We start from the raw sequence: 27,083 nt of genomic DNA, 5'->3' as shown, positions 1-27,083 counted from the left end.
AAACATCTGTATGTGCCATTGGACAAATTTTTATTTTAAACATTGTATTGGTATTGGAACAGAAATTTGCAATTGGTGCATCCTTAAATTATGCAGGAGCAAAAAGTGATCTAGTGGATCAAACTTAAACCAGAGCAGCAGGACGTTCAGCTGTCAGGAGCCGGACGTGTCAGTGAGCAGCTGAAACAGCGTCTCTATCCAGACATCTGGGTCTGATTCTGATTATTAACCAGTGATTTGGGATTTTTATCCATGTGATTCATTCTTGTGTCGTTTATCTCAAGTGCATCATGCAAAATGTCTCGTTAAAGACAATAATGTCCCAAAAATGACGATTGCAGTAACTGTCAAAATGCTGCTTTTATAACTTAGGGCTCTGTTTTTGACATCTGTTTATATCCTTTTTGTGTGTGCTGCTCTTGTCGTCACTGAGTGCTGCTCTACTACTTCCCAGGTGTCATCAGTCATGATGATTTTGGATGCACTATTTGGCCAGTGCGGAGGGTAGTCGTTGCTGTGCTCCCAGTGCTCCACATGTGGCTGAAGCTTTAAGGCGGCCACCCTGCGGGAACAAACGCTCTTTGGTCATTGAAAGCTATCGAGCACTACTCTACACACTCACACAACTTTGCAGTGTTGTTTTAGGCTGTGTCTTACCTGGAGATGCTGCAGCAGGCCATCGTGATGGAGACGAGTGGAGGACAGACCTTCTCCAAGTGTCGAGGACTGCGATCTGTGAGGAGAACACAGCCACTCACATCAAGCTCTCGCAGGTACTGAGATCCACTTGTCAGATACTGCACCGCCATATCCGTCATCTGAGGAATGACAGGAGAAAAAAGAAAAAAGTGAACGTTTAAAGGCTTTAGAGAAGCGTGTGTAGGGCAGATACCAATACAGATTATTAGTGCTTAATGAGACTGATAACTGGTATTTGGAACTGAAATGCATTTACGATAACAATGAAAAAATTTCTGTCAAAATTTGGAATATAATAAACTCCGACACAAAACTCTGTTTAAATGGCCTTTAGCAAATGTTTATTCCTTTAAACATCATATACAACAAGTTCCCAGCAACTTTTTTTTTAATGTTTAGTGAAAATTAAAATAGAAATTAATTAATAAAAATGGTCTTACTGAAGTTTTACAAAGTCCTCCCTTGCTGACACTTATTTACAGACTGCCTTCTCTGCTGTTGGTTGAGTGTAATATACACTGTTTTTCATTAACTGATTTTATTGGCAATCATTAAAATAAAATGCAGATACAGATAATAAGCAAAATGCCAAATATCAGCTCTGATAATTATCCTGGCTAATAATCTGTTGAACCCTTAATATGTGTGTGTGTACCTTGGGACACCCCGGCATCCGTAGTGTGCTTAGACCTCTGCAGTAAAATGAAATCGCTCTGATGGCCGCGTCTGACAGAGCGACACAGTGAGACACATCAACATGCTCCAGGTCGCTCCCGTTCTTGCACAGCGTCTGTCCTCGTAAGAAACAAAACAGACGAGAGAAAGACGTGAAATATGAACTGATGATGAAATGAATTAGGAGAGGACATACATGCCTCCTTCTGTCCACATCTGTTAGTAATCAGTAAGAGTCACAACAACTGTAAACATGATGGACTTCTTTTGGAATTGCTTTTCTTGGAGGGAGTTTGGGTACAAATGTCTTTCCTGTCAGCTGTGGGTATTAAAAACACTGGAAAAGGAACTTTGAACCACAAAAATTTTTGAAGATTTAAAAATACCACATATGGCCATGTGCATAAACTTTTGCAAGATTTTTACCTCTATGCCAATATCTGTGATGTAGACACACTCGGCCAGAAATATCTGCTTCAAGCGGATTCCCTCAAGAGCCGCCAGCCCCTAAAAATACAAATATCAAGTTACAGACTGTTCCCCGCCGGGGCCAGTAATCTTTTTTTTTTTCTTTTTCTTTTTTTTTCCAGGAATTTGTGAGTGTAAGAACGAACAATACCTGATCCTGTATGTTGCATCCGCTGATGTCAAGAGAGCAGATAGAGCTGCAGCTCAGCCACTCCAGACTCGTGTCAGTCAGTCGCTCACAATAACTTAAGTTAAGGTGGTACATTTTACACAACCTGAAAAATTGTGCACACACAAAAAGCTGTTGCGTGAGATTATTTAAAGGGATAGTTTTTTGAAGTGAGGTTGCATGAGGAACCTATTTGTGGTCAGTGAAACCTTTTAAAACACCAAAGTTAACAAATTAACACACGTGTGTGCATGTGCGTGTGTGTGTAGAGTCTTAATGCATACTTTCGTGCAATCCTCATGACAGATGTGTCAGTGATGCGACTGCAGCAACTGACATTCAGCTCTCTCAGTTGGTTGGTGGAGGAACCTTCAGTCAGATACTTGATCCCAGTATCACTCACCCTGAAATACAAACAGTAAACCAGTGATACTCAACTAACAGCCCACAGGCCAAATCTGCCCTAAAATCTGAGAAATGTCCTAAAATATAATAAAGGCCATAAAATCTTAGAAACATTCTGAAATCCGAGAAATTTCCTAAAATCTGAGAAATGTCCTAACATTCGAAGAAATGTCCTAAAATCTAAAAAAAATGTCCTAACAATCGAAAAATTGCCCAAAATTCTCAAAAATGTCTTAAACATCTTAAAATTCTAGAAACAACCTAAAATCTGAGGAAGGTCCTAAAATCTCCTAAATAAAAATATCCTAAAAACATCATATAATCCTTAAAAATGCCCTAAAATTTTGAGCCACTAATGTCTAAAAATCCTTGAAATGTCCTAAAATCTGAGAATAGTCCTAAAATCCTAAAAACGTTATAAGACTCTAGAAACATGTACGGGGCTGCTGCGACTGGCCTCCTGTCATTTTGCAAAAAAGGCCCTCAAGCAAAGCAGGCTGAGGGTCCCTGCAGTAAAGCCGTTACATGATGTAATGTCATGAATTTAAAACTACAGCAGCAACAAACACACACTTGTTGCAAAGTGAGACGTCCAGGTGCTGCAGGTTCTTGAGACTGGCCACGGACTTGAGGCTGGAGTCGGTCATTCTGGAGCATTCTGCAGCGTGGAGGCGGCGGAGGCCTTGTGAGCTGCTGCACAGGGCCTGCCAGCTGATGTCAGTGAGTTGGTTGTTACCTAAAGTGAACATGAGGTGCAGAGCAGACAGTAACTGGAACAGTTAAAAGGGTCACACAAGGAAATGAGACAGAGATGAGGGATTGTAGCATGAGCCGGACATGTCTAGTCTCTTTGCAGGGCAGCATGTATGTGACTTAAAGGTATACTACGCAGGATTGTTGGTTACTGTTTGGAAAAACACGCTTGTCAGTGAAAGTGAAGATAAAAGCCAACGCAAGATTCACTCTCCTTTTGCATTTTACTCACTATAATTGTGTGTTTTTCTGACGCTACATCCCTTGGATGCCTGCTGCTTATGGTCTGGCACCCTGTTGCTACCTTTTTGTTCATCTGTGCGTTAGGAGGACAAATGCCCATAAACGTCCCGAACACAGAAAATAAGAAAATGCAGGCAGAGGGCAAAATGTCTGCAGAAAAATACACCTCCACACGCTTCTGTGGGTCATAAGTGATGACTGAGGGGGATTACTTCTCTGTGAGTCGATACATTGTTTTTGTTAGAAAAATGTATAGTATATTTTAGGGTATCAAATTGTAAACAATTTCCTTAATTGATTATCGGTAAAATCAACGAATGACTAATTAATGTTTGAAAAAAAAAACATGAAAACTTTACTTATTTCAAACAATACGATGTGCGTTTTTTTCCTCAATCAAAGCTCACAGTTACATATTGCATATACTTTGACAGAAAGTCTATCAATTAATTGATTAAATATCATGTTTGATTAAATTCTTAATGAACGATTTATCAATCATTGATTAATTTTATTACTATGTCTTTAACTCACAGTCCCCTGCCAAGCATTTTGGAGAATTACGGTTGTCAACACAAAAAAGCGGCTAGTCATATCTAGAGCCAGTGTTTGGTTTGTCCATTCTGGGCTACTGTAGAAACAACATGTAGGACATTATGGAGGAGGACTCGCTCTAATTGTAGATATATCTGTCAATTCTCATTTTCAGGTGATTATACGCTAATAAAAACAGTTATGAATACAATATTCCATTTCTGCCATTATATACCCCTAAATCCAAGGCACTGGACCTCTAACATCATTCATTTGGGAAAAAAAATGTTTAAAATTCTTTTGGTTCCAAATTCCCACATGTGAGGATTTCCTGCTCTCCTCTGTCTTTTCATGTGTACGTGGAAATGAACGTTGCGGAGTGCAGAATGAGCTCACCCTCTGTCCTGAAACTCTTCAGCTTGGCGACTTCAGCGATGGCTTTTAAGGCAACATCGGAAAGATGAGGAGCATCCAGCAAAGACATGGCAGACAGACAGCGACATCTGGCAGTTAGGGCCTGTAAGAAAAGAGCAAAACGTCTCTCTGCTGCGAGGGCTGAAAGGGTGTGGATAAAAAAATGATGCACGAGCTGACAAAGCAAATTCTTTTATAATTTATTCCTTATTATCTGTGTTTGTTGAAGATTTCAAAGCTGGGACTTTGACCTTGAATGAAACCTGTGATGGACAAACTCACCAAGACACAGCTGTCTGACAGCGTTGGCATGTCATCGATCACAATCTCCCTCAGCGAAGGGCATCCGGCAGAAATGTATCTGAACCCATCTACAGTCATCTGGGAGCACAGAGAGGAAAATATGCGTGTACGCTGGAATCTGAATCTTTCTCCTGGATGCAGTTTTTTCAGGGCCCTCTAAAGTGAAACATCTGGAACCAAACTAATGCACATTCCCGAAAGAAGTGCGTTTAATGTTGTGGTGCATGTGTGTTATGTTATGGAGAGTGCACATGGTGAGTGGGTGGGCCAGAGATGATTGCATAAACCCAGCCCACGTCTTGGCCGCAGCTGCCTTTAACTCTCCCTCTCTTTCAGATCTTTGTTCACTCGCTGCGAGCCCTGACTGAGTGTGAGCCGTCCCCAGAGTACAGCCAGAAACCAGCAGAGACACGTGGAAACAGAAAGGAGGAACTGGATTTATCCAAGGTGGACTGAAGGCTGAACTTTTAAAAGCTGCATCCTGTCTACATTTGAAGCTGATTTGAGTGACTTCACACCAAACTGGGAGGAGAGCCTCAGCGTACCTGAGTGCAGCCGGACAGGTTGAGGTGGATGAGCTTGTGGCAGCCCTTTCCCGTGGTCAGGTACATAAAGCCTTCATCTGTGAGTCTGTTGCAGTAGGCGACACTCAGGTACTGAAGGTTGACACAGTACCTGTTTGGAATCACTTGATTAATTTCCATATGAAACAGAGGACAACTTCTTTGTCTTTTAGCTTTTTTGAAAATCATTGTTTTGTCTTTGTTTTTAGCAAAAGTGTAAATTTGAATAGACACACTGCCAGGAAATCATTAAAGCGGGGGTCGGCAGATTATTGGCCTGGCCAATTATGATTAAATTAATTAATTAAAAAGTGCAAAGGAATTGTCAGCATGGGAGGAACTTTTACTTTGTAAAACTTTAAGGAGATATTTTTATTTTTTCATTTTTTTCATTTAAATATTTACTTTTAAAAAAGTTTCTGGGAATTTCCTGTACACGATGTTTAAAGTTTCAGTTTTGATTAAACATTTGCTAAAGGAAGGAATTTTCACATTAGCATTTTCTTATATTCCAATGTTGTATGTTCCTAAAATTGGTTATCGATCTCACTAACTACTGATAATCTGTATCGGCCCTGAAAAAACAACATTGGTCGGTCGACCCCTACATCAAAGACAGCATCATTACATTTTGAATTTAACAAGATATCTCAAAATTATTGCCGGTAAAATGTTAAATATTTCTAAAACACTTTTTGCATAACACTATAACACACAACGGACGGCACTGAAAACTGTATAACCTGAAAATCTAGACGTTATGTTATTAGTGCCACATCTGCTCCTCTAAATCTTTAAGTTGGCACAGACCAAACTGTTCTGGGACAAGAAATACAAGCCGGCAGCCCACTGGACAAACAGAAACAGAGCTAATTCTGGGAACCAAGGGGCAGGAGGCCAGAAAAGAGTATAATACTGGAATTTGTTTGTTCAGTTTGGAGATGTGAGTAAGCTGGTCCACAGTTTAGAGCACAAATGTAGTGACACGTCAGTGTGACCACAGCTGGAGGTTTACCTGGACAGCTCTCTTAGAGTTGTGTTTGTTATGAATGTGCAAGACAGGTTCAAGTAGAGCAGGCAGGGACAGCTCTCGACAATTCTCTGGACCATCGAATCCTGTTAAAGAGCAGAGATTTAAATGTTACCTCAGGTGTCTGAGCACGGCATCAGAGCGTGTGACACAGTGTAGTATCAACAATGCATTAACAAACATTTAAACTGCTAAACCTTCATGAAATTTAATTGATTTTATGTAAAAATTATGACTTTACAATAACTTTTAAAATTGTTTTTCAATGTGTATTTTAGTGGAATTTAATAAAGGCCATTCAACTTAAGAAAATAGTTTTAAAAGTAAAGTTCGACACATGATGTAAAGATGAAGCATTTCCTTGTAGATTTCATTTTTTTGATACAAAGTGATACAAAATGCCGATTTACAGCCAGCTTTGTATCATAATAATGTAGGTAGCCTGCTTGTATAAATGAACTTCGCTCCTTCTTAACAATGACCAGATCTCCTCGCTCATTTGCCAGCGAAAATCTGCCAGATGACCTGTTTTGTGTCATCAGCGGATTTGAGCTGGCTTTTGGGCTGTTGCTCCAACAATAGACTTCCTCAGTTTTTTATACCAGCCACCACAGACACAACGAGTAGTGCCTCTTTCTCTTAAATTCCCTAAACCCACTAAAGCATAGCTTAAAAATAGCTTTACCTGACTTGTCAGGGTTTATGCTAAAAAAACGTTTCTCACGAATCTAGGTCACTGTACATGAACAGCAATCAAAAATTAAAATTTACAACCAGACATTGACTTTTGCTCGCCATTTTTATGCCTTTATGATGTCAAGACAGCAACTCTGGTCTTAAAATTATATGATATCATATGAACGCAGCATAAGTCACAAATCAGCCCAGCAGGAGTGCTTATTGGTCTGGTGCAGAGCAGTGCATTCTGGTAGTTGTAGGTTTTGACCTCTTGAGCAAAAGCAAATGCCACAGCCCCTTTTCTATGTTTTCTCTGGTGATGTAGCACCAAAATCAAGACCATTTATGTCTTTCTACTGCATAAACAGCTAGTTTTGTAAAAAAAAAACAAAAAAAACATGTTATTATTACTATGTAACTTACTGTAACATTTAAACACTCGGACAAATTGAGGTCCTGGAGATTTCTGCATTCACCTAAGAAAACACAATGCGGGGAAAACGGTTAAAGAGCAGAGAAATGGCAGGTCAAACTATGCGGTTCAGATAAAGTTTGCTATGATTATTGTGAAATGTGAGTTGTGACATAATAAAGTAACATAAAACAGTACGTTTGCAACAACATGAAGCATCGCAGTAGCCGATTCTGCCTTCTTTCAAAGCTGTACATTCCTGGACGGCTCTTATCTCTTACATAATGTGCTACCTCTCAGCTGTTCCTCAGGGTAAGCAGCAGCTGCGCTCCATCAACAACAACACTGTTCAGCTTTGACCCATTGCTTCTGTTGCCAACGCTGTTTTCTTAGCCTTTACGTCGTCTTAGGGGTCAAAAATGAACCGCCACTATGTTTAACAGCATAGAAACCCCCCCCTCCCCAAATGATCCTTTTTCAACTTGAAATTCGATGACTTTTCCTAGAATGACCCCAACATGAGAAAAAGTGAAACATTGCCTTTGTTCTTATCTCCATGAAAACTGTACACCAACAGGGTAAAAATATTGTGTTAGGGCTCATTTTTGACCAGGCAATTAAAAAATCATTAAAAACTACTTTTAGCATATTTTTCTACGTTCTTAGGCTACAGCATTGATATATCTTGCTAAAAAAGTATGTTTACACATATGCAGTACCTTTAGCAATAATAGTAATAATAACAGTAATACTACTACTAATAATAATAACGATAATAAACCTCTATTTTAGTAAAGAAAACAATCATGGCAGGTGTGTTGGAATAAAAATGAGTGGATTCCACTGATTAAATGCAGTCTTTCTGCACTGTGAGGAGGGAAAATCTAGATACTCACAAAGTTTGTGATGAATGACAGGTTGTTTCTTCATGCAAAATAGATTTGGGGTTTAAAATTCAATCAAGCTGCTTTATTTTAGGGGTTTAGTGAAGGCGGGTCATTTTTGACCCTTAGGACAAGAGACAAGGGTTAAGACTCACGTCCACAAATTATTTTTTGCAGCTCTTCTTAATGAAAACACAGTCCCTGCAGGGCACAGGATGCGTGTGACCTCCTCTCTCCTGCTCGCCTCGCTGCTGCTTCTCCTGCTGCCGTCCACCGAGATGAAAAGGCCGGGGAAGGGCAGAGGCCTCAGAGGAGCAAGACACAAACTCACCCGGGACAGGTATGGATTTTCTCTTTGGAGTCATTTGTTCATTTATCTTCCACCTTCTCTAATGAACACGTGTAGAGTTTGAGGAGCCATGAATCTTTTTTTGTGCATTTGAAACTGTCAGGGTGAGAGGAGCTGGGCGTTACAGCAGATCAGGCCCCTCCAGGCCTGCGGCGCCTAAGTGCTTAGAGTCGACAGAATCTGGGGACGTGTTTTTAGACTGTCAAGAGCGACGCCTCACCTCCGTTCCCACCTCACAGACCTGGTCAACACAACCAAAGCACCTCCTCCTAGCACGCAACCGGATCAAAGTCCTTCGTGATGGCGCCTTCTCTGGATTTGAGAGTTTAACCAGTCTGGACCTGCAGCAGAATCAGATCTCTCTAGTAGAGGAGGGGGCCTTCGAGGGCCTGACACGCCTGACAACCCTGCTGCTGCAGCACAACCGCCTGGGGACCCTTAGCGAGGAGGCCCTCATCACCATGCCAAACCTTCGCTATCTACGTCTATATGATAATCCCTGGAATTGTCTCTGCCCGATGGACAGTCTTGTACGCACCATTCAGGTCCCAAGCAACCGTAATCTTGGAACTCATGCCAGGTGAGTGACCCCACAGAAACAGTTTTATACTCTGTGTTTGTCTGCTCTGACTCCACAGACATACAGTTATGTGCAAAAGTCTTACGCCACCTTAAGCTTTGTTATTTTAGCAAGGTTTTAATGATCATCCACATGTATTACTCAGTAGTCTCTTTGATAAAATACAACCAGAACATACAATTAATAAGTACACAGTATTAAAAACGCAAATATTTAAGAATAAAACAACTTCAGCGTGCCAAAGTTGCAAGTATTTAGTATGACCTCCCTTTCCACTTGGCATGTCCTGAACTCTCTTGGGTAGAGAATACGAGATTTACAGTACTAATTCACTGGTGTATTTACATCAGGTTGCATTCAAGACATGCCCAAAGCTCAATATTGATTGTTTTAGCTATGTTTTATTGTTGTTCACACTAAATATTGATGTCAGTCTGAAGAAGTCATTTTGTTCTCTGTATTCCTTGTTTGTATGTTAATAAAGAGACGGATATAATCTATAGTGACCTTAGACTTCTGCACAGTACTGTACAAGTTATTATTGATTCAAACTGTAACAAACAGCCTCCTAATATCACCTCTGATTTCATCGTGACTTAAACGTGTTTCCTCTTGTAGATGTGCAGAGCCCATCAGGCTAAAAGGCATCAAGTTGAAGCAGATTGACCCCGAGTTACTCTGTAAGGAGAGCAGCCCAACTGGTGACCCGCAGGGAGACCAAACAGACCCCGGAGGCCCTATAGACCCCATTCCAATTCGTACAAAACCAGATGCCACCACATCTTGCCACACCTACCTTTTCCCCCAAATAAGGATGGACTGCAGACACCGAGGCAAGTTCACAATCAGCTTTTGCATAAATGAGTTTGATTAAATGTATCCTACCACAGTAATTCTCAACCAGTGGTCCATGGCCCATTGTGAGTGCTATCGAGTTAGTTAGTTAGGACGTTTCTAAGATTTTAGGCCTTTTTTAGGATCAAAGGAAATCTATAGGATTTTGAGACATTGGTGGTTTTGCTTTTTTTTGTAAACTGTTAAGCTTGAATTTTTTTAACCTACCCCTTTTTTGATACAGTTTTTGGATAGTCACTCCAGCCCTGTTGGCTCCTTTTTTTATATAATTTATTTGTGCAGGTGGGCCTTACATTATTTTAACAATCAGAAGTTACAAATGGTTACAAAACCCCTGCCTTACCTCGAGCCTCCCTGTGTTTTGAAAAATTCAGCACATATGTTTCTTATGCAACAGAGGAAAAATACCTCTAACGCTTCATGTCATAGAACTCATATGTTCATGATTAAATATTGCTGTTGCACGACTGGAATGACTAAACTTCCTTTTCTCAAAAGGATTATCGGGGCCAGACGCAGAACTGGCAAAGAGACGCGTATGCTTTGACAGGTGTTTTCTATTCAAAGTTGTGTTCCTTCCTTAAGCTCTTACTGATTCTACTTTATTGTCATTTGTCACCTTATGAACAACTTGGAAAACATTACACAAATTTTGGCTAATACATCAGAATAAGTCCACTGAAAAACCTGCAAATGCAGTTTAAATTTGCCTAAGAATACAGTATATCAAATAATGTGTTGCTTCTATCTGTCTCGTACTGGCAGGAGGCTTAGATTTTACTATCAGATTCAGTTTTGGATAGAGCAGAGTATAAATCTGTCTCTGTGCCATTTTTTTGCTTGCAGAACTAGCTGGAAAGTGGAGATAATTTCGTAGTGCAGTCTTGGATTTGTAGTCTTGGAAAGATGACAAATCCATAATATAAATCAGTTAAAAAAATACTGAACATTTGAATGAAGCGCAGTTGTATTTTTTGGCAGAGGTAAAATAATTAAATGCTCTTGAGTAAGCCCTTCCTCTCGGTTTTTAGGTCTAACTGAGGTGCCTTCAGGTATTCCAGAGGATGTCGTTCACATCGATCTCTCCCATAATTCAATCCGTCATCTCAAAGCCAAAGATTTCCAAGGAGCGAGGAGCCTCAGAACCCTGAACATCAGTCATAACAACATGGAGCGCATCGACACAGGTACGTGTGCTATTATTATTACTGCTTACCAATAAGTCATAATAAGTAAATATGACAGTGTGTGCTGAATGTGTTCTGTAATATACAGGATGAGAACCCACGCAAACAACGTTATGTTTTTCTTTGGATGATGGAGAACATGTGGAAGGCCAAAAGGTCAAGAACATGTTACACAACTGCTGCTGACTTCTGTTTCCCATATTTCCTTTTTGGAGATAGTGGGTGCTCTGTTATCTTTGTGTATACAGTACTAGTTTTATTTATACTGGGGAAAGCTGAGAGGGTTTCAGACATCAAGTGATCACTCTGCTTAAGTGATTCAGACACAAACTCAACAGGAGCTTGTATATTCCTGTTAGAGTTTGATTGTACCTCTGGCTTTTACTTCTCTTGGTAAATAATAAACAGCAACAGTTCTGTCTAAATATAACCATGCTGAGAGAAGCAGGACGTAAATGGGCGCTCTCTCTTTCTTTCTCTCTCAGCTTCCCTGTTTGGGCTGCTGCACCTTCGAGAGCTGGACCTGTCCGACAACGGCCTTCATTTCATCCAGTACGGAGTTCTGGAGGACCTTTACTTCCTGTCACAGCTAAAACTGGGAGGAAACCCCTGGGTGTGTGACTATAGGTAGGTTTTTTTAATATTTAGACAACAGCGGTGTGACGGTCAGGTTTGATGCAGTACTTTGGTGTCATGGTTTTGGTAAAAAAAAAAAAAAAAAAGTAGAAATGCCAGGGAAATTTCCTTGATTTTATTAAAACTAGCATTGTAAAGTATGATTTTTTTTTAAAATTTTATTTTATTTTTCAACTTTGAATAGTGATAGAGCTACACCTGAGTGGCCCATCTTCTAAGGTGTCAAGTAGTATGTACAGGGTGTCTACAGGTATCAGGTATCACACTTACATGTAATACTTTTCAAGACCTTTTAACCAGATTTAAGTGATTTCTTGAGAAATAATTGAATTCTTATTCAAGCATTGTAGGTAAGTATAAAGGTTAGTATTATATATGTGGTCCTGTGCAGAGGTAGGTTTTATGCAGACATATTGTTATTAGAGTAAGTTTGGTTTATCTACATTTTGCCAACAAATAAGTACAAGTGTAAAGTAATAAGACTATGAGATTCAGCGGTACGTTTAAAAATATACAACATCATAAATGTGGACTTTCATGCAGAAAAACTTGACCCATTTTGACAAAGAGAAACTTAAAGATGGCTAAATAAAATTAGATAAAATGTTTGCAGAAATTAAGACCTCCCAAATTCAAATTTGAGTCTATTTAATAACTTTTAAGGCCATAATATTTATAAAAATGGATGTAAGACATCTTGATATAAAATATTAAATGTAGTATTGTAACTATAAACAAATACAAACAAAAGAAACAATTCTGTTTTTGAAATGCCAGAGAAATAGTTTTTTATTTTATTTTTAAATGTATGAAAACTAACATAATTTGGGTTTTTGTTTTTTTGTACAAAGCAGGAATTGCCGGCTGAAAGGACTCTTAAAAGTCAGGGTAAAACAAAATCTGTGAATTCAAATGCAAATAACTGTAAAAACTGCATTTTTCAGCATCCACTATATGATGTATTGGCTGCATCTGCACCCCGGAGTGAGGCACTCTGGCCTGCTGTGTCGCTCCCCTCCTGAACACACTGGGGAGAGTGTGGCGGAGTATGTGCGTTCCTACCACAGAGAGTGTCCAAAGGACAGACAGTACAGCAGAACAGATCAAGACCAAACAGACCCTGAACTATGGGACACAGCGATGGAAGTGCAGGGGGAGCTGGAGGAGGAGCTGGAGCCGAGCCACTTAAGAGCTCCGCAGAAATACCAGATCATCAGACTGTCCTGAAATTATGAGCTTAAAATCTGAATTTCAATAATCTCTTTGTTTCCCCCATCTTTCAGTCCCTGCCAGTATCATAAAACCGTCTGTATCAGATGGCAAAACGTATTTTTCAGTGTTGCTTTTGTATTTGTTGTCTTTTTAATCAAAATATAAAATGTATCAACTTACTGACTGTTTTGACTAATTATTGCCACCACAGCGTGATCTGCATGTGTCAGTGCACACCTTAGTGAAACACAAATATTGCACAGCAGACACACACAACGAAAATCTGGCAGCCGGGTGTGCAGTACTCACTGATACATTTCAAGCTGGGCCATTTTAGAGACGTGCAGCCACGCAGGTTGAGATAGATCACAAATGGGCTGTAGTTCTGCAGAATCTGCATCATCAGGCGGTCTGTTATCCAGCCTTTCTCCACAGAGCAGTTGATCTAACAGGGACACACATTTTTGGGAACATTTATACTCCTGTTTCCAGTGTAACTTTAAACACTACTGTGAATTAACTACAAGAAGCAACCTCCTAGTACAGACCTGAGTCCAGAGTGTGCCTGACTGGATGATAGCTTTCCAAGTGCAACACACCTCAGCACAGTTTATCCAGTCTCGCAAACCCAAATACTGAAAGATCTGCGGAAAAAAATGACATATTTGATCATTTGGAAAAGTGGAAATTTCCACTCTATTTATTTCACTAATATCATAACATTTATGTAAAAAAAAAAATTCCTCTTAATTTTTAGCCCACAGTTAGTTGGTTACTCTCTAATGATTTTCTTTTCTTTTTTAGAGGTCATTTTTTCAGGTAATTTTCCTGTCACATTTCACTATGCCAAGTGTTACTGAAAGAAATCAATCAAATTTATTCACGTTTCAAAGGTTTAAATGCTTATGAAAGGTGTCTGAACATGGCGCAAGAAAACTGATGTTGATCCATGTTTCAAGGGGTTAAAAGAAAGAGCTAAACTTTGCTTATATGTCAAATATTTGATCATATATTCTGGTTTCAAACTAAGTTTAATATACATTTGTTTATCAGTATTTGTTTAAATTATTGTTTCTTATATAATTGAAGAATCGTGGTGCGCATGTCAACCTATGAGAAGCAGATAATGTGGGTTCAGTTTCAGTAATTGTTGTTTTTTTATGACATTAATGGATTTAAAAAAAAAAATGTTTCTATATGAAGTTCATTTAGAACAATGTTTGAAACACGTTTGAGTTTGTTAAATAAATTAATTAGATTTTTTAAGCAGCAAGAATTTTTTTTTTGGAAGGGAGTTGAAGCCAACCATGTAGTAAAGATTTATTTTTTCCTTTATTTTGACACTTCTTTTCTCGACTTATCTCGTTTCCTTTATCTCACTTCCTTTCCTCAGCAATTATTGGTCCTTTTTCCTCTTTGTTCACTCCTCGTTAACCTGATTGAGTTCACCTGAGTTCACTCTTTGTCGATCACATGGGGCAGCAGTGCTGGTAAGCAGTTTCTCTCTCTTTAGTTTATCCTGTGCATCATTAGTTTAACTGAGAGCATTATTTATCCTTTTTAGGACAGATGTTTAATTTAACTCAGATTATAATTTTTGTTTGTTTCTTTCAGATTTACAACCAATGTGTGTTTGCTCCCCATTTCACGATGCAACTTTCTGACCTTCTTGACATTCAGTGCCAACAAACTGTTTTTGTCATAAAGCCACGAAATTTCACATAGAGTCCGCACACCTGATGATGCTCCCATGAACATTTACTACCACCACGTGTGACGTTTCGGGCCCAAGCCCTTCTTCAGAAATTTAAGAAAGGTTAAATACATTTTCTTAAACATGGATGTTGGTGGATTGTTTCGTGACGTACACAGGAAAGTGAGAAAACAAGGATTTAATGTCTAGTGCAGGATTTAGTGGCACTGAGTGGTGAGGTTACAGATTACTAAGGAAATTTATTTATTTATTTATTGAGGAAAATGCAATAATGCAAAAAATGTGAAAACATGAGAAACGAGAAAATGCAAAAGGGCCCGTCTTGAGGCAGCATTTGTTTTGCCTGTTGTGGGCTACTGTAGAAACAACATGGTGGACTCAAAAGAAGAGGACCCACTCCATATAAAGATTAAATAGCTCATCTAACGTAACAAAAAACTTGTTACATATTTTCAGGACATTATAAACTCAAGAAAATCTAGTTATGAATATATTACTTTCCTGTCAATGTATCCCCATAAATCCTACATACTTGACCTTGTTGACCTTTCTCAATGTCATGAGAAAGTTATCCACAGATTAAATTCAATGAAGCAACTTCCAGTCTGGTGACATGATTGGCATAGGTCAAAATTTCACATAACCAGCTGTCACTAAAGATATGTTTAGGATTGTCAAGCGGACAGCTGACCACCAAAATCTGAGCATTATTGTCTCTGCGGCTTTGCAAAGGCAGTGTGATGTCAGTGTGCACCAGCTTCTTTTCTTTCTCCAAACATGGTCATGCTGAGGTGCTATTTATCAAAAGAGGTGTTGGACAGAAACACCAGAGCAAACAAATCCAAAACTGCACTCCAAAACAAACACAGGCTACAAGAGGCTATGATTGGCAAGTGCAAGCAGAGTCAAAAAGATGTTTACTGGAGTTTTTAACACGCGTATAAACTACAGAGCCACTGGTATGGTAGCACTTATTGAAACATTGATATGTAAAAAAATAAAAAAATCCAAAAAGTAACAGATGAGATTTATCCAATAAACACAAGCCTTTCTGTGGTTAATGGGTAATTGGTACAATAGACCATAATAAGCTGCAACTGACATTAATCAACTGTCCTCAAAGAGACTAGAGGCATGTTTACAGAGGAGGCCAACTTTACTCTTACGTAACTGATATGATCTCATCACTGACTGCTCAGAGAACAGAAGGGAAGCTAATACAGAGGCCTTCACTACGAAGTCAGTTCAACATAGCCAGGGTATCTTTAAGTTATCTGGCTTAACTAACCCTAACATTGGCCATCGGGATAACCAGTGTGATGAAGCTGGTTATCAAATCACTCGATCAACTCTAAGTTTTCTCATCCAGCCACGAGCGTGCTGGAAAGAAAGAGGCAGGGGTGTTAACTATGAGGAACATAATCGTAACCATGAATGAAGTATGTCTTATGATATAAACAGTAATACTGTTTACGCTCAACAATGTCCTATTTATGACAGCAAAAACTTATTTTCATTGGTGTGAAATGTAAATGACAGCCAACAATCCTACAGAAGAATAAGATGTAAAAATAATAAAAATAATTTACAAATATTAATAGGCCAAGACTTAACATTTATGAAGGTTAATTTGTATTTTTTGCTATAGTCAAGGAAATTAAGAAACTTTTAGAGATTCAACAAGTCGCAGTTCTCTTGAACTTTGAAAAAGGAGGAGAAACTGGAGCTGTAGAGTGAACGAGAGTCTCTGATCCACCAACTGGCATTTATTTAAGGTAGAAATCTTAATTTTTGAAATGGTCTCCCTCTCATTCCCATAATGTCCTCACACTAAAAACGCACAGCAAACCAACGGCGGCTGGTAGCAAGCTGAGGCGACAAAATCCAAAATGTTTGTACGCAAATGCAGATTATTATAATAGATTGTACTAATGCAGAATTAACGAATACTGTTGACACATGATGCCTTTATCTTTTAGTATCTTTTATCTTTTAGAGTTATGTGTTTTTGCAGACATGTAGAATTGATATTATCATATTACTTAAAGGTGTAATGTTTTTCCACCAGGAGATCTATTGAAAATAATCTCTAAAGGAATCTAGATGCTGTTGCAAATAGTGACGATGTAAGATCCCACATTGTTTTTAGATGTGACGGCGTCAGTCTTTAGTCTTTTAAAAGTCTTTTGGTGTATGGTAGGCATTAATGACACATGAATGTTGTGTGGTTTAAGACAAGCTACCTTCAGTGAGAGTCTTTTAGGGAGCACTGAGAGTACGTCAAAAACTTCTCCGAACTGGTGGACTTTGTTTTCCATTGAGAGCCTCTGCAAGATTTATGCAAACACAATATGAAGGAAATTATGAGAACTGGCAGAATTTATTATTCATTATACTCAAATTCCACATAAACCTTACCTTAAAGTGATCCTTTTTCCTTTTTGAGTCCTTTGCAACATTATGCCATGCAGCTATAACGCGCTTAAGGCAGTCAGCGTTTACAAGTCTCTCAAGTTTCTCCAGGGCAGCTAAGTTGAAAAGAAATGTATTTCTTGTTTTTAGTGTTGATCACTTTTTTTAAGCAGAGCATAACATGTGGGCTTAATTATGGCAATGACATTATGATCACAAAGTTGGATGGTACTGAATCTCTTGACAAATTTAGCTCATAAAAATAGAGTCAAGTCTGAAACAGAGGACAAAATGAGTCACACGAGTGGGTGTATACAGTGGGGAGGACTGTCAGGAAAGACTTTGAATTTGGACACATTTCTTAACCACACAGCATGTTTTCTCTGGCTGTAAAAAGGAAAGTGACAGCTGGCAAAAACACATAAAGCTCCCCTTGATTACTTTTTCATTCAGAAATTTTAAAGTAACATCCTACCGGCCCGTGTCTTCTTGTGTAATTCTACACAGTTTGTCCATTTGGTAAAAGCAGCCTGCTGGCACTTCCTCTCATAGTACTTCTTTGCCGCGTCCATCTTCAGAGCCAGCTCTATGGTATCTCTCTTACTCTGCGTACTGAACCTCTTCCACTTCCTGTCCCGAACAGCAAACACAGCTCATCACTAATTCATTGGAAAGGTAGAATATCAGAAAGCGGCAACAGCACAGGAGTCAGTAACACTGAAATATGTTTTATTTCAAGACAGTCAGTTTTCTGATGATGAAGCTGGTTTGGACATTCAGACAGGACGGAGGGATTCACTGGACAAAAGGTCAGCGATGTAGAAGTCTGCACTGAGGACAGACAGGTGAAAGGCAATCTGTGAAACCGAGTATCCTCATGAACTCGACAACTTGTTAACAACGATCCAGAGAAAACATTCAGGACTTTCATTCACATGGGTCAGATTTCTGCTTTGAGTTACACCCTCTCTCTTGGTATCATGAATGTTTAATTTAAATTTTTGTGGATTAATTTCAGAGGCTATATCCCTTCGAAACTTGGATTGACATCAGTTTCTTGTGCTGCATTTGGACACCTTTCACAAGCATTTAAACCCTTAAAACCTGGATAAATTTGTTTGTTTTATAAACCCCCCCCCCCCAAAACATGGTTAAAAAGGCAACCAGCAACTTGGCAAAACATGTTGGGCAAATTGCATAGATTAGGAAAAGCTGATGAGGAAAGGAATTGAAAATGTTAAAAAAAAACATAAAATAATAGAAATATATATATTATAGAAAAAATTATTTAACTAATATTTTTAATTTAATTAAAAATTATTTTATTATAATTATATGTTTAAAGTTCGCTACATTTACATTTTAGCATTTTTTTTTTTTAAAGAAATGTCCTTGTTTTGTTTTGTTGTATTGTTTATTGTTTACCATTTTTATTTTCTTTTGCATACTCTAATTTTCAGGTAACTTTTTCTTATAACTGTTTACTCTTCCTTTCTACTTTGGGGTAATTTCTTGTGAAGTTGCTCATTGACTTTTATGTTTTTGAAAGAGATTAAGCCAGTTTGTTAAGGTTTCAAGGGGTTAACTTTTGTGTGAAAGGTTATTTGAGTTGTCTTCCTGTGTGATGTATTGGAGGTTCGTGGATTTACAAAAGGACATGAGGAAGGCAACAGATGTGTTTAAGTTGTTATCTTCCAGATGAATTTCTGCATTGCTCTTAGTGATTTTTGAGCCATCACCACGCAGCCCTCTGAGTGAATGCTCCACCTGTGCTTCTCTAATTGGGTCGATTTTCACAGCACCAGCTGTCTACAATCACCTAATTGTAATCAGTGGAAGCAGAATCTGAAAAGTTTTGGTATGCCTCCTTGCATTTTCCCATCATTCCTTGCTTTCAAACTTCCAGGAGAAAGAAAGGACGGAGCATGACTCATTGTTTTCTGGGCTGGTAGTTTTAATCAACAGTCAGCTGCTGCACGTGGACGCTGTGGTTAAACTGGCTGCCATGGCTTTTCCATTTGGGTAAATACATTACAATTTCTGCTCAAATTTTTCCTGTGTTTTTTTTTCTTATTTCTTTTCTTTCTAATTTTTTCCCCCAGGGTTTCTTGGCTTTGCGCTCTGTTGCTGTGGGGCTGCATTTGCTTTCTTCCTCACAAAGGTAAGAATTTCTGATTTGGTTTTGACTGTGTGAATATGGCAGATATGAATTGAATTTAATGTTACAGCTACAGTTAGTAACTTTATTTGAAACAACTTTTTTGTCATATGAAACTATCACTGTATTTTCAAAGTAATACATAAGACAAATAATCTGTAAAAAAAAAAAAAAAAAAATACTACTCTTTTTACAGCTTCTTGTATAATTTGCTAGAACCTACCACAGCACACCAAAAACAACTGATCACAGCTGACTGATCTCTCACGCAGCTATAAGTCATGTCGATCGCTGCTCAGAAACTGCAGTCAAACTGTCAAACTAGGTAGCGCTGATCAAATATTAATCAATATTCTATGTTGCCTATTTCTCACCTAAAATGTTTTCAGAAACATTTCAGTGTACTGTTTAGAAATCAGAAAATTGCCATCCAGCCAGTGAGTGGTGCTTGGGGCTGTGACCTTTCAAAATATCAGCTGGGTCACAAACTTCCTCATTTTCAGGGTCCCTACAGCTTATGACTCGTCAAATTTAAGACATTTTATTGCCACTCAAGGTAAAAGTTTACAATAACCAAAATTGTGGGGAAAAAAACATAAGCGACATTATTACTTGATGAGGACAATTTAGTCTAAATGTTTACTACTTTAACATAAAACACTGTTTTTTTTGGTCAAGTTAAAATGTTAGATGATCTACACTCTCTAGAGTGGAAGAAATGGACAACATTGAACATATTATTTTATTAAAGTGTCCATTTGGTTAACCTTGAGAAAAGTTAACTCATTTTTCATTAAATTGGATGTGGTAAATCTATTCTGATCTCCCAGATGTTAAATTCAGAAAAGAATCTAAAAAAAATAGATATAACCAGTTACTTTGAGATATTATGATGGAATGTCAGAAAAAAAATATTCATAAAATTCATCTCCAAATATCTTAGCATTTTAAGACTTTTTGAAAGACTGATTTAAGACATTTTAATACCAATTAAGGCTTTTAGATTAACAAATGTAATGCCTTTTAAGACTTTTTAACCCTGTTTTAAAAACTAAACACAAAATAGTTTCTGAAAATATTTAAATACTCAAATGCAGCAACAGAATCTTAATTAATATTTGATCAGCACTGCCTAGTTTGACAGTTTTAACTGAAATTCACGAGCCGTGACTGACATGACTCCAGTTGTGTTAGAGACTCCTCGGCTCTGATTGGCTGTTTTAGTTCACGTGTCATTAGAAGCTCTACAAGGCCATACAGTATGATTTATTTTATTTTATTTTATTTTTTTACAGATTATCTTTCTCTTTTGGTGTACAGTGTGACAGTTTTCTTTTTTTTAATCTACAGCTTTTGTCTGTTTTTTTTCCTAATAGGTTACAATACGGCGTATGGCTACCCTCTCAGTGACGATGCATTCAGTGGCCATGCAGGTGCGCTTGGTCCACAAACGTCAAACCAGTTTAATTCTGGAGCATCTTTAGCCACAAACCAAGACTCATTTGGTCCAAAGGATGAGATGACAGCAATGAGACACCAAAGCGTTGTTTCCCCTCAGAGTGAACCCGTCCACCATGAGGATGGCAGTTTTGTCACTAGCCTCAACGAAGAGATGGTGCAAAGCAAACCAGACTTGGAGCCTTATGTACCATCCACACCTCCTGTCCAGCAACATGAGGATGATGGATCTGATAACCAACATCCCTTTGGCCTTTTGGTGAAGGAGCACACAGGAGAGAACGCTATGGAGGGTGTCAGTTTTCCAACAATCAGAGATTTCAAACGGTTTATAGAAACGATGAAAAGCTCCTTCTTACGACCGGGAAGTGACATGAACAGTCATTTCCAAACTGGGTGGGCAATGATGGAAAATGAGACGCCCTCTAATGGTGAAAATATTGCAGGAGAGCCTGACACGAGCTATAAGTCGAACTCTGCAACAGAAGGCACTTCCCATCATGACGCAAATGAAAATGAATTTTGGAGTGAACAAGGCGCCAACTACCAAATACCAAGTGAAAGCCTCTCTGTCCTAAACCCTGTCGACTCCACTGCAAGTTTCATCTCTAAAAGTGTTCATGACAGCCAAGACCCGGGCTCTGCTCTCTACCCACATCATCATTTAGCAGCCACAGAGCATGTTTCAAGTAATTACAGAAGTTTTGACAGTGCTGGCATTTCTTGGGAAAACCCTGAGATTTTCACAAGTGGTCCTTATGTGCAAAATGAAGATTTTCAGTCAACAACCTACAAGCTCCCTGAAAAAACACCCTCTGGCTCATTCTTTGGAGGAGATTTGTCTTTTAGTGGCCACATGTCTGCAACCCCTGTCAGCTCTCCAAACAGCCCCTCTGAAGACCACATCTTAACGCCTCTAACCTCTGAGAAAAATATCCAACAACCAAAATATTCATCTCACACTGAAGACTCTTCAACAAGGTATCAGAAACCATCTGGTGAATTTAAGAGAGATTTCCAAATTAAGGAGCAAGGTAGCAACGTCCTGTCTGCACCAATGCCCCCATCTTTGGCTTCCTATGGCAACAGTGTGTTTGTCAGTCCACCAAGAGGTCAACACTACATCCCAGATTATCGACCAAAACAAAGGGGAAGCCCAGCCCAACCGTTTCAGACAAATCAACCCCCTGTTGGCAAGGAACCCAATGATATAAACTACACTCCCGTCGCCCATCTGCCTGCATCTGCTGGCTCTGTTTCTTCAAGCTCCAACAACCTATCACCGCAGAGCAGTAGCGGACATGTGGGAGTTCAAACAAGTAGCCCACATGATGGTCCGAGTCAAGCTTTCGACAGAAAACAGCCAGTTGGAGTCAGTCAGTGGTTTACTGTGAAACCTTCCAGTTCTCTTCACGGCTCAAGCAGACATGACGGCTATCTCGGAGAGCAGACAGACGGTGTTAGTCGTCCATCCATGTTAACAGCCCAGCCGAAAGATGTGGATAAATCAGTCCTCTTTGATAACAAACCAGCCTCTGCCACACAGGAACCAAAACAAGTGGTTCACAATACCCTAAATCCCATTTCTAGTGGCTTAACCCCGATCTCATCTCAGCTCGGAGCAGGTAGTGCGATTTTCAACTCTTTAACTAACTTGGCTCCAACCTCCACATCAGAGAGAGCCGTTTCAAGATTAGCTGCCAATGAAATTATGTCCAGGAAGTTTGGAATCACGAATATGATCTCTGATACACCCGGAGCCAGAAACCCCCTGAAATCATTTCCTCTGCCTCTAAGACGTGGTGTTTCTTTACATGGTGGATACGTGAGTAAACCGCTGTCTGCAGCCAAGGTTTCTGCTTCTACTTTAAGTGGTTTCTATTGGAGGAATCATGGCAAAACAAAAAAGCTTCCTCCTAAAACGGGCCCCAACATGTCAGCACCACCTGTGAATGCATACATTGTGCAGTCCAAAAATGGCTACGTAAGGAGCAAAGTATATCAATCAAAGACCCGTTACGCACCATATCAGCTGCATGAATACAAGCACACTTTGAAGAACAGCAAAGGAGGATCAAAAGTTCACAGTTGAGAGAGAGGTATGAGAAAACTTAGTTTGCCTCTGAATATAACTGTTGTGCTTGTGATCAATTACAGTAATTAACAAACATTTCTCACATCTCAAAGTTTCTCAAGCAGTTCTTAATTTGCCTTTTTTTGTGTCTTTGGGATCCTGAAAAAACAGCTGTGGCCTGAAGTTTCAGTAAGAACAGCTGAACTTGGAGGTAAAAAAACGCTGCATTTTAAAATGTAGGATTGCAATAGATGCAAATATGCAAAAATCTGGAAAGACTATTACATGAATTGTAAAATCTACCTTGAACCTTGTATGAAAAAATAACTTTTCTTCTTTTCTGTTTAAAACGTAGGTGAAATTGCAGACAGAAAGTCCTTTGTAAATGTGGGTAGTATTCATTTTGTGAATGGTTTATGTTCCCACAACTGAGAAGTTAAATATTGTTTCATCTCTTTGTTTTCCTTTAGGATCTGTTTCCATCTTCAAGTGGGAGGAAAATCAAGTATCTTCGGTTCTCCACACATCCACTCAACTAGGCATGAAGTAAAGGCATGAAATCTTTGAAAGTTATTTACCTTCTTGTCTATATTGTTTTTTTATGTTGACGATCCTTATTTTTAGTCACAAATTACATTTGTGACATTATTTGAGTGGTATGCATCACAATTTCGATATTTCTGAGGAATTTTTGTAACATGGTGTTAAGAAAAAAATGTCTTGTTTAGGTTAAAACTCCACCAAGTGCTTGTAGGTGGTACTTTAGTCAACAAGCCATGAAAACAGACATTTACTGAATAGTGATGCAGGTTTTATCTGTTGGCTGCTGTCTTCTTTTTCCCTGGAAAAATCCTCATTCAAAACCTTATTTGTGATCTTAACTGCAATACTGCAGGCTAGGAGTGGGTGATATGGTCCTAAAATAATATCACAATATTTCAGAGTATTTTTGCGATAACATTCTTGATGATATGATAAAATATTAAAATATTTTAAGAAAATACAATTTCAACAATAAGTGTTATAGTTATGTCAACACAAATTATGACTCAGTGAGTTTCAGTTTTTTGGAAAACATAAAAAGTACAGCAAATTAAAGTCATACAAAGCAGATGCAAATTACAAAAAAAGCACCCTTGAATCTAGAACTTGTGTGTGTGTGTGTGTTCAGTCAAAATATTGCCAGTCATATGATTTTTTTCTCATGGTATTACCAGTATTATCATGACCAATATGATTCAGGCCTACCTGAAGTAAGATCTTGTTAAGTTTTTCCTGTAACAGCAGTACGCCTTCTCATACATCTAGAGAGAAATATAGAAGAGCAGCTATTATAAAACCGTCCAAATCTATTTAATTTGGGCCTGAATCATGTGAGAAATCTAAACTCAACCTGATTTTTGATGTCATGTACATGTACTGAAGTATACTGTACCACGGTGTCGTCTGGGTCCACGTAGAGAGCGTCCACAGTCCTGTGTGTCGGGGAGGCGGGTGCAGAGTGCTGCTCTACATCAGCAACAAACTCATGCCTAAAATAGAAAGTCAAACATCAAAAAAGATCATGTTACGTTCAGGGTCAATTTGAATCTTTTGAATGATTTATTTCACACATTTGACAATCGTTATGCTACTTAAGTGTTAGAAATAGTAATGTATAATAATGATGGAGTATTAGTAAATTGTGGAATAAGTTTGTGTAATTACTGATATTTCACAAGATTTAAACTTTAACGTACATGCTTTAATGACCACCACATTTGAGTTTGAAAAAATCTGGATTGAAAAAGAAAACATCAGAAATATAAAAATTTTAGAACCCAATTATTCTCCAAACACAAAAAAATGTAAAGATGGATTTCTACTCTAAAACTGTAGCATTTTTTTCATTAGGATACATTATAATGCATTTATTTTCTGTCTGTTCCAATAGACAAAGAACCTTAACACGGTTATCGCCTAATAATTAAAATGACAATAAATGGTTATAACAGATGTTTTCTTTAACAAAACAGGAAAGATTATTTATTTTTTTGAATAATTAACTCAAGATATAATGTTTCACAGTACACACACACACACATTTATATATATATATATATATATATATAAATATATATATATATATATATATATATATATATACACATACAGTATTTTTAATCATTTTTGTCATTGTGACTCAAACAGTATCCCCATCATTTTTGTATGTCCTGAAAATCAATCTGTGAAAACCTCCAGAGATTAATATTCTGTCAACATAACCAATACGATGCATTTAAAGCTGACTATCATTAGAAAATCAAATCTGAAATATATATCCCTATTTAAGCTGTATTTCCTCATTCATTTGCTGGTGACACTCAGATCCACAATATTTTTTTTTAAAATCCTGAGTAAAAGCTGTAAATCTTTCATATGATTTTTGGACATAAGTGACATAACATCTTTTGTTTACTTTCAGATGACTCTAATCATACATCTAGACTTCATACAAATGTTATGTACATTGGATTTGTCCATGTCCATTGCTGTTAAAAGTCACTTTATATATAAATATAATGGGAACAGGTTTAGAAAATCATTGTACCTCCACATCGGTTACTTTATTATTGTTAAAATGTACCTAAAGGGGCAACGGTGGGCAAGATAACCAGAGGAGAATATAAGTTCATACATGCAAACTTTCCCTTTCAGTGACATCGGAGGTTAGAGATGGGATGTAGAGGAAATATTTAACTTTAAACCTTCCCTCCTCTGCATTCGGTAGCCTTTCATGACTTTCACTCCAAGCAGTAAAAGAAAACACAAGCAAGTGAGCCACCAAGTGTCCGTCTCAAAAAAAGTCACGAGAAAGGAGGTCTACGCACCAGTCAACATGCTGAAGATTATCATGTCCCTGGAAGGCCGTCAGTGTGTTTTTCAGAAACTGTATCGGGTCACTGGGACATAGCAGGCATGAAGCTGTCAGCACGGCCTGTTGACAAAAAAGGTGACACAACCGAATGAAGTAGTTTTCACTGTTGGGAAAAATAAAAAATGGTCTTGATAGTCAAATAAATAGGCAGTCGTCAAGTAAACTGTGTGTTAAATACTGAAGAACCAGCTCGCTTAACTAACATACCAGTGATGTTAGTAATTAATATCTCAATACAAGATAAATAACCCAGTGGTGGACTGTAACTAAGTGCATTTACTCAAGTACAAATTTGATATAAGAATTTCCTTTTCATGCCACTTTTTACCTTTATCTTATGACATTTCAGAGAACTTGGTACTTTTTACTTCACCACATTTTTCTGAATGCTTTACTTACTTTATAGATTACAAAAGTAATCATAAGAGTAAAAAAAATGCCATATTGTAATAAATTAAATTTCAACGTTATACAAGTACAGCTGTAACAATTAGTTGATTAATCAGTGAACTGAGAGAAAATTAATTGCCAAATGTTTCGATAAACTTTTTTTCTCTCATTTTGAGATTTTTGGCTTGTTTTATCTATATTTTTATACAAAAAATGTTTTTTGATAATTTAAAGTAATCAAGTAAATTTAAAATCTTTGGCAGTGTTTTTTAGTATAAAATCTTGAGGATTTTGGGGGGTATTTTCCCTATTTAATTATAACAATAATTATAATTTTGAGTTTTTTGTCAGCCTTTAGTTTTTTAAATCTATCATTTTTTTTGGATTTTTTTTTTCTTTTCTTTTTTGGGGGGGAATAATTTGGAGGTTTTTTTTAAGGCTTTTTAAAAAAAAAATTACGTGTTTTAAAAAAAAGATGTTTCTGCATTGGATACTTTGACTTTTAATTCTGTAAGTATATTTTTCCTGATTGTACTTACTTTTACCTAAGTAATGTTTTTAATGACAATAATAATAATTTCACTTTCACTTTCAGGCTACTTTTACTTAAGTAAAGGATGTGAATACTTTACCTTATACATCTGTAGCAGACAGTGTTTCAGTTCGCACTCTTTCACAGCAGACTTTTTGTTTGATTCAGCCATATTTAATCTTTGGCACTTCACAAAGCCAAACTTATCGATGATTTGCTAGTTGAGCGGATTTTTCTCTATTCGAAAATTTTGCGTTGCTAGGTAACGAACAATTAAAACCAAACGTAACGTAAATTCTGTGTTGGACAATTGATGCGCTAAGTGTCAAATCAACGGCATGGCTCAGATTACTTTTATTTTTTTAAGTTGCATATTAAC

At 38.0% G+C, this 27,083-nt stretch overlaps 3 protein-coding genes across 3 annotated transcripts; 2 read left to right on the top strand and 1 right to left on the bottom strand.

Moving 5' to 3' along the window:
- Positions 1–18: 18 nt before the first annotated feature.
- Positions 19–26,876, bottom strand: fbxl13 (F-box and leucine-rich repeat protein 13). Its single transcript, XM_042495917.1, has 21 exons — positions 26,805–26,876; positions 25,736–25,842; positions 24,286–24,397; positions 24,114–24,169; positions 17,651–17,805; positions 17,182–17,291; positions 17,007–17,090; positions 13,598–13,693; positions 13,359–13,494; positions 7,358–7,410; positions 6,242–6,342; positions 5,209–5,338; positions 4,643–4,741; positions 4,343–4,463; positions 2,990–3,152; positions 2,296–2,415; positions 1,994–2,117; positions 1,801–1,881; positions 1,355–1,489; positions 658–818; positions 19–562 (listed from the first exon to the last, which is right to left on the bottom strand). The coding sequence occupies exons 1-21, from the start codon at positions 26,874–26,876 to the stop codon at positions 394–396; spliced, it is 2,385 nt and encodes a 794-aa protein (XP_042351851.1). The 3' UTR covers positions 19–393.
- LOC121950019 (leucine-rich repeat-containing protein 17-like) lies at positions 5,009–13,283 on the top strand. Its single transcript, XM_042495919.1, has 7 exons — positions 5,009–5,268; positions 8,408–8,570; positions 8,683–9,159; positions 9,778–9,992; positions 11,046–11,201; positions 11,687–11,828; positions 12,782–13,283. The coding sequence occupies exons 2-7, from the start codon at positions 8,446–8,448 to the stop codon at positions 13,062–13,064; spliced, it is 1,398 nt and encodes a 465-aa protein (XP_042351853.1). The 5' UTR covers positions 5,009–5,268; positions 8,408–8,445; the 3' UTR covers positions 13,065–13,283.
- Positions 19,061–23,438, top strand: LOC121950016. Its single transcript, XM_042495916.1, has 6 exons — positions 19,061–19,197; positions 19,278–19,336; positions 20,710–22,890; positions 23,037–23,076; positions 23,221–23,252; positions 23,336–23,438. The coding sequence occupies exons 1-3, from the start codon at positions 19,181–19,183 to the stop codon at positions 22,881–22,883; spliced, it is 2,250 nt and encodes a 749-aa protein (XP_042351850.1). The 5' UTR covers positions 19,061–19,180; the 3' UTR covers positions 22,884–22,890; positions 23,037–23,076; positions 23,221–23,252; positions 23,336–23,438.
- Positions 26,877–27,083: the final 207 nt, after the last annotated feature.

Source organism: Plectropomus leopardus, chromosome 11, assembly GCF_008729295.1.
Source record: "Plectropomus leopardus isolate mb chromosome 11, YSFRI_Pleo_2.0, whole genome shotgun sequence".
Taxonomy (NCBI): Eukaryota; Metazoa; Chordata; class Actinopteri; order Perciformes; family Serranidae; genus Plectropomus; species Plectropomus leopardus.
This window is presented reverse-complemented; position numbering and strand designations above follow the sequence as displayed.